The following is a 13542-nucleotide window of genomic DNA, read 5'->3' on the forward strand; positions in this document are numbered from 1 at the left end:
ACACTAGAAAAGTTTGTAAACCGCCAGCCGGAGTCAAGTGATTTCCAAACTTTTGGAATAAAAATCACGAGCCGGATGGCGAGTTATTTACAAGCTGTTTGGGTGTTGTACCAACATCCTAAGTGGGCTAATACGCCGGTAAACCGATAGAAAGTGCAGTATATTGCTTTTATAGGACAAAGGTAATATTCTGTGGGTTTAGCAATGCAATAGGCGATAATTTATATTACATTTGCAAGGCCTTATGCACAACAGAGCACGAAGAAGACTGAAACTATAGCTATTCACTGAAACTCTAGTTTGTACTGTACTCTAGTTTGAGCACTCTGGCATGACTTAGACGATACCACAAAGGTTGGATCGTTTGGGGTGACCATATCGGTTCTCCTCCATCCTAGCATTAGCACTGCACTGATGAGGCCCAGAAGGCCGAAACAGTACTGTCTGCAGTTAGATATAGCTCTTTGGCATACAAAGCTTTGCTTTCATGTCCAAATTGAGCACTCTAACTAGGATGAGTCATTGCTCTGCAATTGCGCATGCTCGCTAGTGTACTCTAGTTTGAGCACTCTGGCATGACTTAGACGATACCACAAAGGTTGGATCGTTTGGGGTGACCATATCGGTTCTCCTCCATCCTAGCATTAGCACTGCACTGATGAGGCCCAGAAGGCCGAAACAGTACTGTCTGCAGTTATATATATATATATATATATATACACTGCAGACTGTGCACACTGTTTCGACCTATGTGGGTCTCATCAGTGCAGTGCAGACACTGGGCCAAGCTCTGGAATAAACCATTGCCTGGGTGCTACACTTGTGGGACCAAGTGCAGGCATGTTGCCATGCGAGAGTGCTCAAATCACAACTAAGGTGATGAGCTTCGCCCGAAGGCTAAGTGCATGGCATATATATATATTACATTTAATATACACTGACAACTGACAAAAAACATCTGTCGTTCCCTTGTAACCTCTTGATCGGACAAATATTGCGGAAGACACTAAATTCCGCTTTCCGTTAGTCAAATTCACGTCAGCGTTATGGCATTAACGTTTTGACGTAAATCGTGGTTCTTCCTCTAAGGATCTTCAAGGACATCCCTCAGGTTTGAAAGTGATTTGTTTTCTAAAAAAAAAACACCAGTCATTTTTTCCACGGAGAAAAAGACAGTTGCAAACCCACGAAGCCAACTTAACTACTCAAGCGGTCGCCGTCAAAACTCCTATTTCATAATAGCCATGCGGTTTTTGTTACTCCCTTTTCATTCGATGGCCGATTTGGTTTCGCAAGTGCGCCACTTACCTTGCTCGACCAAATGATTTATTCAGCTGTTTTCAAAGCGTGGTATTTACCGTAAAATGCTGATGAAAACAAAAATGCTTGTACAAACATAGTTGAAGAGCTTTTCTTTCATTTTTAGTTTGCTTGTTGTTGTTTTAGTCGTCTTGCTTTTTTATGACGCTAAAATACATTTTTGACCAATTGAATTAGTTTACTAAATATCCAGGGGATCGGAACGGTCACCGAGAGGACTTAGACCATGCAAATGCGGCACAAATATGGCAGAAAATCAAGAGATGGATGGACGAAAGAATCAACGAACATGAAAGGAACGTTTGCCTCACCCCTAAAACTCACCAAGGGGTTTCAAAACATGGTGATGAAATAGGACGCTTGCCGGAAAGGAACCCAGTTTCGTGTAGTGACAAAGACATTCACTGTTAGGACAGTACAATTAAATAGTGAATCAATGTAGAAAGTATAGCAAATACAGCGGAATCGATCGCGAGCTTCCGAAGCAAGCATCCCCGGCAAAACTATTGAAGACATTAATTTTTAATTGCACAAACCAACGAAGCACGATGGTAAGAAGTTATAATTCTGCCTCATTCTGTTTGCTGTGAACGTCATTCTTCACCTCGCCATTGTCCACCACCCTCAAAACACTCTGCGTAGGTCAAGACGGATGCTGAGAGCACAAGAGAGTGCCACCGGGTCGGGTACTTTATGCCACCACAACAGTCATTACGTGATCGTCTTCATTGCGAGTGCTTGACCACCTTTCGCACAGTTTTTGTAATCAAAAACAATCGTTTTCCGTTTCCTTTCGGTGTGGTCGTAAATTGAAGACTGATCTGAGAAAAGTGTCCCCGAATTTGAATTTGTAAACCAGGCATCAAAAGCAAGCAATATTCTCACGAAATTAATTGATCAGAATCATTAGTTCAAGGTGCTCAGCAAAAACGCTACTCAGTGTATATTGTAGAAAGGAAGGATATTTAAAGCTGAGCCGCAATTTTTTTAAAATTTCTTTTGTGATTCATCAATGTCCTAAGAAGAACTTAGTAACGAATTTGATCGAGTAATCTGTTTGTCCGAGTGACAGTAATGCTTAGAAGGACAACCTGCAATTTTGAAGATATGAGCCTCGCAGGCGAGCAGCTAGCAAAGAAACTACAGAAAAGATCTTTGAAAAAAAGAGGTATATCTAAAGCCGAAGGAAATCTAAGCTTTCTAGGGACGATCCCTCGGTAGCCTAAATACATTTTTTTTCTTAGCTTGCAGCCCCTGCCACCTGTAAGGATTATATCTTTAACTGTATTTTATTAGCAGGTTAAAGTGCAGTTTATTTCATCTAAACCTGTATTTTTCTTAGGGAAATAAAAGCATGCTTACATAGGAAACCAAAAACATAAAAAAAGACGATAGAATTATACGATTGTGACTAGCAATCATGAGACGTTTCGCAAACGGATCATCCGGAGCATGTATAGAAAACTGGACCTTTTATGTATGTCCAAGGTTCCGACTCCGTTTTATTTTATATAAACCACTTCGCACTGACCTTATAAACGTGATTGTCCTGATCGTAATGGACATTAAAATTTGTTTGTAGCTTTAGAAAGCTCTTAATTGTTAACAGCCAAGAAAAATGCAGAGCTGATTGCACTTAAAGTTTTTACCTTTTTGTTTCTTGCTGATACAATAGAAGAGCCGCCAATTAAACAGGCAGACATCTATATTTATACAGGATAGCCCCTTCAGTGTAGTAAACACTGGTATCAACGAGGATCCTGTTAACCACCCATCCCACCCCAGGGGAGGACATCCATCACACAGTAACCTCGTGCGTGGGAAATTAACGTCTCCTGCCCCTGCCCCTGCGTGGGAAATTTAACTTTAAACTTTAAACTTTAATGATAAATACTCCCAAAAAAAAAGGTTTTTCCGTACCTATTTACAAATATGAATGCTAACTATATCTGACAAGCTATTGTTAAATTCTAAATTCTAACTGTCACTCAATCATTCGTTCATGGCAAGTTTCAGGACTTTCTTAAAGGCCTTTACAGATGTAACGTTTCTCAGGTCTTCGTCTAACATGTTCCACAGAGATACTGCTCTATAGGCAAAGGACCTTTGGCCGGTAGCTGATCTGAATAATGGAATGTCAATCTTCTCATTATTACGAGTTATTCGATTATGTACAGAAGATCGTTTTTTAAACTTAGCACAGAGATATTCAGGAGCTAAGTTGTTGACGCACTTATAAGCTGTAAGAGCGTCTCTGAATTTGAGTATTTTGTCAACTGGAAGCCAGTTGAGTTCATCCAGTAATGGCGTTACATGGTCAAATTTCCGAGCGCCGCAGATGATTTTGCAGGCGAAATTCTGGATGAGTTGCAGCTTTTGTATATTCTTAGATGATGTATTAGACCACACGGACGAACAGTAGAACATTTTGCTCAAGACAAGAGATGTAATAATTAAAACTAAAGTCCCTCTATCGTAACAGTATTTCACGCGGTTGGTCTGAACTAGTTTAGTCAAGCAGGAAGAGACTAGGTGGGAGATATGAGTGTCATAGGTCAGATGTGAATCTATGTATACTCCTAGATCTCTTGCCGATTTGACGGCCGTGAGATTCCTTCCAATTAACAGAATGTTTACTTATCATTTGCTTAGTGCCGATCAACATGAACTTAACGTCTCCTGCTCCTTACCCTGCAGGAGATGGGACCTCCATTTATCCGAGAAGACTAGAATATCTAACCTTTTCTTGATGTTTTAGAAAGGTAGCATATTCTTCTCAATTATTTTAAGACCCCGAGTGTTGGTCCGGCCGGGGCTCGAACCCTCGACCTCCCGCACAACAGTTCAGCGCACTATCCATTGAGCTAACCGGGAGGCGCTAAAGCGAAGTGTCAGAAGGTTGAAATTCACTGATTAGATGAAAAAAAATGGTGTTCGTGGCAACCTTTAATAAGAACACGATTCAAATAGTACGAGCTGGATATTTGATCTTCTACAGCTCATATATTATCATAATGGTAGTTTTGGTGACTAAGGGAGCAGCACACTTTGAATCGTACAGTGTACGTTTAAATTCTTTCAAATTCATTATTCTGTCTTCTTGGCTAGGAAATCACCTTCACTCGTTGGAATTTCCTGTGCAGGATAAAATTTGGCCAAGCGATTTTAATTTTCAGCCGCTTTTTACCTCATGGTATGACGTAAGTCATGCTATGAGGTTTAGGGTTAAGGGGCGAAATTCAATTAAAAATCACTCACTCTGTTAGACATTAATTCATGCATTAGATTTGGATCAAACACTTTTTCTCCCCCTCCCCGACAAGTTTCCCTGTTCAAAGTCACAGTGTACGTATATTTGGGGGGTAGTACAAAGGCAAGAATATTCCGAAATACTTGGACAGATTCAAAATGGCGCCCTGTCCCTTGAAGGGTGATGGTTTTTTTTTATTCCAAACTTGATCAAAACATACCTTTATGGAGCCAAAAATGGAAAGGAAATATGCTACAGAATACTCGACTGCAGAGAAATGGGCGCCTGAGTCCTAAAAGTGACGATAACATGAACGATTCGTGCGTGAAGACCCAAACACCGCGAATAAGAAGTGAGCTTAAGCTTACTGCAAATTGGTAAGCATGAAACTTCGTTGATTTTATCTTGAAGCTGCTGGTATCTTAACTAATTCTTCACACATTCGCGATTTAAGATAATTTTTCTCCATCAAAATGCTTACAAACACAACAATTGTGCCAACACCTGTTGCCCACGATCAAAAAATCTTTCCAAAGTTAAGAAAGCCAGATCGCAGGTTACATCAAGGGCGCCAAAAATTCATACTATGAAGTTGCTCTAAGGAGCCTTTGATTTGTTAAAGAATCTATCTAGATTAAGGTCTTCAAAAAGATGCATTTCACCAGTTTACTAAATTAAATGAATACTACTTGATTAAGCCTTTGATCGAAAGACTCTTCAGGTGATCAATTATATTCATCTTGATAGTCACTTGTTAATTATCTTAAGAGAAAAATTGCGCCTACCAGTATTAATACTAGCTACCGATAGAGATTTCTTTTCAAGACTATTGTACACAAGGCAAGTGATGTCTGCTTGTTTGTTTAAACCATTCAAGCATTGTCAATTCCTGGTTTCGGCCTTAAACATAGGTTCCAACTGAAAACAAATTAAAGTTTGTTTCTGTTGAATATTTTGTTTGCGAGCACAAATTCCATGCTGATCATCCATAATACCATTTATTTCATCCAAGAGAAATTCTGACCGATCATTTATAATTAATAAATCTGAGAGGCCTCAAGGCCTTTTTTCAATCACACACCAAAGAGACTATTATCACAATTATCACGTTATAGAAACGCCTCGTTTAAAGATAAAGATCTTTGTGTCCGTTATAAAAGTTTAATGGCTGGAAATGACAACTCAACTTGTATTGGCTGAAAGGATGAAGAGACCTATATTTGATAAGAATGTGTTGTGCGCCATATTCTCACTCGATTAGACTTTGGTAGGATTATTACAGTTCTCCAGCTGAATGGATAAATTGCGCTCAGTTTACATCTGTTTGCTTTTCCTAGCGCTTTGCTACGTGATAGCTGGAGTTCTCACATCGCACGGTAAGTTTTTGTCATCGCAGCTACTTTGCACTCGATATATCACTGCGGAAGAATTAGAGGGATAATGAATTGCATATCTCGGAATGATTGATTGAAACTCATAAAATAAGTCCTACTGGATATTATGCATATGTCTTATATTTTTTATCTTTTTCGCTACTGGTAAGAATTTCATGAACATTGATAAAGACTTTCTTGCTTATGCTCTTGCTAATTCTTGGTAGGCCAAAATCACGCAGACCACCCAAGGTTTGTAAACTTACCAGGAAGCCTCCCTGCTCCTTGAGAAATGCTTTGGTCGCTATTTTAGGCTCTTAGTTTCGTAAACTCTGCTCCGTTTACGAGGGTTTGTGACCTATCGATACTCTCAATCAGTAAACTCGACTGAGTTAAAAACAAAGCGTTTAATCAATATCTCTCGAATTCGTCTTACAACGGGTATGTAAAACTACTCCCCTAAAAAGGTGGGGCCCTAGTGTTATATACCGAGATATCGCGTAATAGAATGACTAATCTGAGCTCCCATTGATAATCAATGAAAGTTCACTCAAGGTTACCTCAATCAATGGTGTTAATTAAGAAACTAAACCTCTGTTCTACTCAAATTACGAAGTCTCCGACATTAGTTTAGAATTTCACTTCTGTCATCTCAATATCATTCTTGGCGTTTGATACTTTTGATAAGCGATTTAATTTGTATTCTTAATTTTGCTATGAAAATAGATTTTGAAATATTGATTTGAAACTGATAGAAATTTTTTTGGGGTCTTTTGATCGTGCAATGAGGGCCGCGGGTTTATGAGTGTTTGATTGTTTGTTTTCTTTATTTAATAGTGCTTCCTCAAACAGCCTTTTCCTAACAGCTTGCTTTACGGCGGGAGAGGAACTGAAGATCAGACTTATTATGTGGATAACGGATAGTTATTTTGATGACGTCGTTTTGGTTTTCAGATCAGTTTGGTCTAGATCATGGCAGTTACTTGGAATTCAAGTCTTCTAAGACATTTGACGGTAAACGTCTAAAAACCCCCTTGTTTCGTAGAGTTGATGTCAGGGACAGAGAGTTCTGTGGGATCCTGTGTTACATAGAACCCGATTGTGTCAGTTATAATCTTGAAAAAGAACGAGGTGCCAACGACGAAATTCACAAATGTGAATTGATCAATTCTACTCATGAGGGACACAAACAGGACCTGGTAAAAAAACCCAAGGTTTGTTTACCAAGGAGCTGAGGTAAGAACCAGGTTCCTCCACAGTAAAACGGTGAGCCTTAATGCTCGCTACGGTAACGAGAAATGACGTCACGCTGTAAAGCTGGCCATTTTTGGAGAGTGAGATAGGAGAAATTTCAGCGAAAAATTCAAGTTAGGTGGCAATAAGTTCTCAAGCGTTGAATGTTGTTCTTTTGTAGCATAGTGTTACAAAGTCAGAAGTTTAAATCAAGTGAAGCTGGGTATTCTACGATAACTTGGTTATCCAAGCTTTCGCTGATCTACAGCAACATCAGGAAATGTATAATACCGTACATCGGCGAAAGCTCGGAAAACTAAATAATCGTAGCATACATGGCCTCAGTTGATTTACACGTTTGATGCAATGAGTTGTATTCGCGTCCCACATTTTTTCCGATAAGTAGTGAAAGTAAGAGAAACGGTTTCATATCAAGACACCGTAGAGGCTGTGAGTAACCAATAAAAAGATTATTTTTAAGGGAAGAGAATTATCACTGGTGAAATATAAAATCTACAACACTGTAGAATTAATAGATGTATAGGGAGTGGCATTTGTTTTTAACAAATGATACAGATTTTCTGAGAAACCCACTCACTTTTGTGGTTGTAATTTGCCTTATCCCAAAGCGCATGTGTAAGGAACCCCTGCAAGAAAAATTCTACTTGTCAAAGTGGTTTTATTGTCAAAGGTTATCGCTGTTTGTGTGCTGATGGATTCAAGGGTCAGATCTGTGCTAAAGGTGATACTTGTATTCCACGGGCGTTCTCTACCACTTCAGACGATAAGATTGGGATGACGAGCCGTTAAACTATACAAAAGAGACCTCAAGTATAGGTTCGCACGAATAAAAACATAATACTCATATGTCATGAGGGATGACATAGCTTTGTTAGATGTGGACGAGTGTGCCGAAGAAACAGATGATTGCAGTGCTGATGCTGTCTGCCACGATGCCCACGGATCATACTACTAAAGATGCAAACCTGGTTATTCTGGCGATAGATGGTCGTGTATGGGTCAATATTGCCATATGTAAATGGAAAATGAGGAGTATGGAAAATTTTTGTTTCTACTTTAAATCCAGAAGCTTACATTTGGTAAAGCATGTCTACGGTATAAAAGTTGTGACTAAATGTATGATTTTACTTTCAGACGATGATGAGTGCACATCAGGAAAACACAACTGCAGCGAAGATGCTATGTGTAACAACAACAAGGGATCGTACAACTGTAAATATAAAACTGGATATTCTGGATCTGGATGGACTTGCAATAGTAAAATTGATTTGCGAAGATTGTTTTGTAGATTAAAGGGGAGAAAGCTGCCCCAAATAGCGTCTGAATTATATGTGTATGACCAAATTAGCTAGAACAGAAGCAAACAATTTCCGCACTAAAACAGCGAGATTGAATCTTCCAGATGTAAACTAGTGTACTGAGCGAATAACAAACAGTAGAGCTGATGCTTTATGCAGCAGTACAAAGGGATCGGACAATTGTGAATGTAAACCGGGGTATTCTGGCGACGGATAGTCTTATTTGAGTAAATATTGCCATACTTATCTGGTAAACAAGGAGTAAGAAGAATATTTGTTTCTAGCTCTAATCAAGAAGACAATAATTTCTATGGCATGTCTGTTGGTATAAAAGGTGCGAGTAAAAGAAAATGAGTGAAGATGAGTGTACATTAGGAAAACACACCTGCGGTGAAGATGCTAAGTGCAACAATACCAAGGGATCGTACAACTGTTCATGTAAAGCGGGATATTCTGGATCTAGATGGACTTGCAATGGTAAACTTGATTTGCCTAGATTGTTTTATAGATGAGAGGAGAGAAAGCTGCGCGAGATATTGTTGGAATTTTATATGTGATCAAATGAGCTACAGCAGAAGCAAGTAATTCCCACTTTAAAACAGTGATATTAAATCTTCCAGATATAAACGAATGTGCTGAGAGAATAAAGAACTGCAGTGCTGATGCTTTATGCAACAATACAAAGGGGTTGTACAACTGTTCATGCAGACCGGGATATTCTGGAAATGGACTCACATGCGGAGGTGAGTTCGTAAGTGTTCAGAAAACCCCACCTGATATTCAGAAGCAAGTAATTTCCGTGCCGAAGCAGTGAGATTAAATCTTTCAGATATTAACGAGTGTACTGAGAGAATCTCGAACTGCAGTGCTTATGCTGTATGCAACAATACCAAGGAATCGTACAACTATTCATGTAAAAAACCGGGATATTCTGGAAAATGGACAAAAATGCGAAGGGGAGTTCGTAGGTGTTCAGAAAACCCTACCGGATATTCATGTTGGTCAACTGAAGAATATAAGTGGAGGTGTTAACAACTTTGTTCAAGGAAACTTACACCATGATTGAGATCTCTTTTGTAGATATTGATGAATGCAACAAAGGAACACACAACTGCGGTAATTAAGCACTTTGCTACAATACTCAGGGATCATACCACTGTAAATGTCCATCATGGCCAGGACACCAAGACTATGGAAAGGATTGCTTTGAAACTGGTGAGGCTCATTATCAAGTATTCTTATAAACCTTGCAGTAAACTATGCTAAAGCTAATTGGTCGATCACGGATGCCCGAGTCTTTTGGGAAGATTTCTGTGATGTACTCTCTTACAAATGAAGCCTTTTACAACGGGATAGAAGACGTTGATTTTCGTCAAGTTTAGTTTCGCGGTGACAAATATTATAAAATAGCATTTTCTTTGAAAAGACGTGGCTCCGATGAACAATTTGTAGTCACATAAAAAAATAACGCAGAATTGAGCTTTGAGTTGGAGATAGTTGGCCTTTCTAGGCTTGTTCCAGATCTTCTATTTTAAACAACCAGGTGGTGGCAAAGGCATGGTATCGCGAAATAAAGTAAGGGATACAGGAGAGAATGCAGAGAAGAATGGTAGAAGTCCTCACTCCGGCCTAAACTCCCCTTTCATTCGTGGTGGTGTCGTAGCGCTGGTGTCGTAGCGCTAACATAGTTTCCTTCGATCATACGTATACTAACAGCACCCATGGGCAAGACTGCTCTTAATGTTTCTCCTACTGCTATTTGAAAAGCAGGTTGTTTATGCTCAATGATTCATACTGTGGAATTGCAATGCTCTTCCTCCTCCTTGCAGTGTGAATATCGGAAAAAGTCATGTAATTATTTTTCTTTGTATCTACAGTCTCAAACTTTCAGGAATTGTATGAAAGGAGGTAAGTTTCTATAGGAACAGGCCCACGTGTGTATTAAAAAACGACAGCAATAAAGGGTTTAAAAAAAGTAGGAAGTAATTAAAATAAAATGATTAAATAAATAAAAATTTAAACCAGACAAAAACAGTTGAGTAGTGTACATGCTTTTTCTGAAGTCTTAGCCTGAGGGTCTTATTGCCATTATTTGACAGGGTGCTCTCGTACTCCATTCCCTTCACGGGTTATACTGGATGTAGCATTAACGGCTAGCGGAATTTTTAGGACATCACTGCATGCTTACGATACTGTAAGTGCTATCGAAGATGGGACAATAAAGCATTAATTGGTGCCAGATCATCTTAGATGAACTGAACCTATACTACTCTTTACTCCACGTAGTTAAACACTAGGAGATAAATAAGTATTAAGTAATGTAACAGGTAAACTCTTTGATCGAAAGTACATTGACGAGGTCCATCGTTGACTCTAATTTATGATATCACAAGTATTATCTTTCCGTTCAATTCGTAATTAAACGATTTATTTCTCATTTCTTTTTACGTGTCTATCATTTCGCGTTTTGTTTTGTCTTGTTTTTGCTACCTTTACAGCCGAACAGAGAATGGGCAGGTTATACTATTCGTCGACTCAAAGCCAATTTCAGTTTTCTGTAACATGGGAGGTTTTGGTTGTGGGGATGGCGGGTGGACGCCGGTTATGAAGGTCGACGGCGGGAAGGTAATAGCTTCTGCTTTCATTTATGGATGCTGGATCGAGGCTCCTTAACACCCAGCTGTGTCCAAGCCCGTTTAAGGTTTTGGAGCGTTGGAACATTCAGGCTTCATGACGCCACATTGCTCGCCATTCATGTGCATAGGAGAGCTTGCATGTATTTTCTGTGTGTTTTGAAGCTAACCTTATGATTTTTGAGGTTTCCGTAATTTGGTTGAATTTAGCTTAGGCCGATGATGTATACGATGCCCGCCTAAAGTAAGCAGATTTGTAGGGGAAATCATAACGCTGAAGTATTTTAATTCGACAGCCTCGCGGATGGCTTTGTCACCGAGTTGTGTCAATGATAGAATAAGGGATGTGGGAGTTCGTGTGTTTCCAGGAGCAATTATAATTTCCGGTTTCTTTCGTGATAGAATGAGACCATAGGGACCCAAAAGTCTTGGGTGATTTTCTACCCTATTATACAATATCTTGTTGTCACGTACGTGTATACGAACTTTTTTCAACCTGTTTAACCCACTTGTTGCAAATTCGTATGTGATTGGAGTAGTATGTTGAAACTCACCATCACAACCACTTCTCAACGATTTCTGAAGTTTGTGATCATGACGTGGTCCAGGACGTAGCACACAGCATCAAAAACAATGTTGAAAATCAGTCTTAGGGTTTAACCTATTCTCTTCGAATTCCTTTCTGCTCTAAAGAACAGTCTAAAAGGTCTGGGCTATTCACATAGTCGAGAAAATTTTTGATTAGTTATAAATAGGTGCGGTTTTCTTTGAGGTGAACATTACTCAGTTGACCATTTTTTCGTTTAGGGGAATTTCTTCGGAGATATGGGAGCTCTCATAGATAATAATGTCCGTTGACTGGAGTCTTATAAGTACATCTTTGTATTTTATTCCTCTTCCTTAGCCAACGTTTCACTACCATTCTGAACTTTGGTTACCTTTAATATCCCGGGAGGAGAGAGTGGGTTTGACTCAGTAATTTGGTAATATAAATTAAGTTGAAATTGTAAACAGGCCACCGTAAAGAGTTAAAAAGCGTTTCGAGCGTTAGCCCTTCGTCAGAGCGAATGACGAAGGGCTAACGCTCGAAACGTCATCTTTTTCACTCTTTACAGTGGCCAATTTACAATTTCAACTTAGTTGATACTACCAAATTACCTTGTTACCCTCCCCCCCCCCTCTCCTCGATGCAGCACCACAGTTTCTTTAGAAACTTACCCCCTTCATGGATTTGACTCACACGAGACAAAATTACCGACCTACTGGGCCACACCCTTCTCAAAGATCTGTCTTTGACAATTTCATTGTCATCACCAAAGAAGCCCAATCTTTGTTCTCGCTGATCGCTGACGGGAAGCATCGTGAAACCACATTGGATCGTGACGCGTGGAAGTCGCTGATTGGTTTCGAGGGCTCCTTGCAGTTCACCTGTGACAAGGAGGGTTTCACCACCGTATGTGGCCATCGTCACGTGAGATCGGCATCCTCAGTAACAATGAAAATAATTGCGAAAGCTGTGATTCCAGATTTGGGTTTTGCATGGATCGAAATAACATTTGTGGAAACGTGGCAAGATATCATGGAGATAAAGGAATTAAAAATATTAAGGCCATGGGATACATACTTGTTAGGTAAACAAAATAACGTTTCCGTTTTGTCATCTCAGAAGAGAATATTGTATATTCAAGATCATGAGCAAGGAAGAAGGAGCGACCTCCTCATCAATCATTCTCTGATAGGTTGTTGTTCATTTTGAAATTTTTGGTTGCCTTAAACTCATCAGACTAAACAGTTGAAACGAGGTAAATGATATCCCTTCGACTACACTTTATTTTTATTACCTAAAAATTAATGAGCCATTTAGGATGATGTCATTTTACGGAGCTAGCAGAATTTTTCTCGTGTTTCTTGCCTGCTTTTTCTCTTTATAAATATGTATCTATATATATTTAATTATTCGCCGAAGGCGAGGTGAAGATCGTCGAATAATCTCCGAGACGAAGTCGAGGGGATCAGATTCGACAATACTCACTGAACCTGAGGCGAATAATTGTTTTAGTATAATTTCAGAGCTGAACAACTGAGAAATTTCTAAAATCATAACAGTTTAGTAACATTTATTCACATTTTAGTTTAACATTTTATATAAACCGCGTGGAGCGGTTTACATAACGTCATATAAGAAACTGTTCGACCAATCAGATTGCTGGAAACTCTTTGCTTAGCTCTGAAATTATACTAAAATAATAATATCATCCATTACATTGCTCGCAGCGCCCGTGGGGACGATGAAGCAAATCCTGTGTTCTGAATGGCTATTCGAGCGGGCAAGATGGATCCATCTTTCCTTCTCGGGATTGCCCGCATCGATCCCGCGCATGAAAAAATAAAAATAGAATAGCCCATTTGCGAAT

General features: G+C 39.4%; 1 protein-coding gene across 11 annotated transcripts; it reads left to right on the forward strand.

Annotated features, from left to right (window-relative positions):
* The first annotated feature begins 26 nt into the window (after positions 1–26).
* On the forward strand, positions 27–12179 carry LOC111341104 (uncharacterized). 11 transcript variants are annotated; one of them, XM_022948060.2, is made up of 6 exons: positions 724–7179; positions 8332–8409; positions 9116–9238; positions 9576–9710; positions 10373–10403; positions 10994–12179. In XM_022948060.2, the coding sequence occupies exons 3-6, from the start codon at positions 9158–9160 to the stop codon at positions 11101–11103; spliced, it is 357 nt and encodes a 118-aa protein (XP_022803795.2). In that variant the 5' UTR covers positions 724–7179; positions 8332–8409; positions 9116–9157; the 3' UTR covers positions 11104–12179. The 11 variants fall into 11 exon arrangements, 2 of the variants coding, with proteins under 2 accessions (XP_088581584.1, XP_022803795.2); XM_088725458.1 differs by having other exon boundaries at positions 723–9238; positions 10994–11120; positions 12033–12143; XR_015988743.1 differs by lacking the exon at positions 10994–12179 and adding an exon at positions 27–182 and having other exon boundaries at positions 1498–8409; positions 9116–9710; positions 10373–10984.
* Positions 12180–13542: the final 1363 nt, after the last annotated feature.

Source organism: Stylophora pistillata, chromosome 6, assembly GCF_964205215.1.
Source record: "Stylophora pistillata chromosome 6, jaStyPist1.2, whole genome shotgun sequence".
NCBI lineage: Eukaryota > Metazoa > Cnidaria > Anthozoa > Scleractinia > Pocilloporidae > Stylophora > Stylophora pistillata.

What these genes read in the sequence shown, in the direction of transcription:
- LOC111341104 (XM_088725458.1), top strand. Translation starts at nt 9,158, where the DNA reads ATGCTTTATGCAACAATACAAAGGGGTTGTACAACTGTTCATGCAGAC. An exon ending in AAAGGATTGCTTTGAAACTG is followed by an intron (nt 9,711 to 10,372) that starts GTGAGGCTCATT and finishes TTGTATCTACAG; the next exon opens with TCTCAAACTTTCAGGAATTG. An exon ending in CAGGAATTGTATGAAAGGAG is followed by an intron (nt 10,404 to 10,993) that starts GTAAGTTTCTAT and finishes CTACCTTTACAG; the next exon opens with CCGAACAGAGAATGGGCAGG.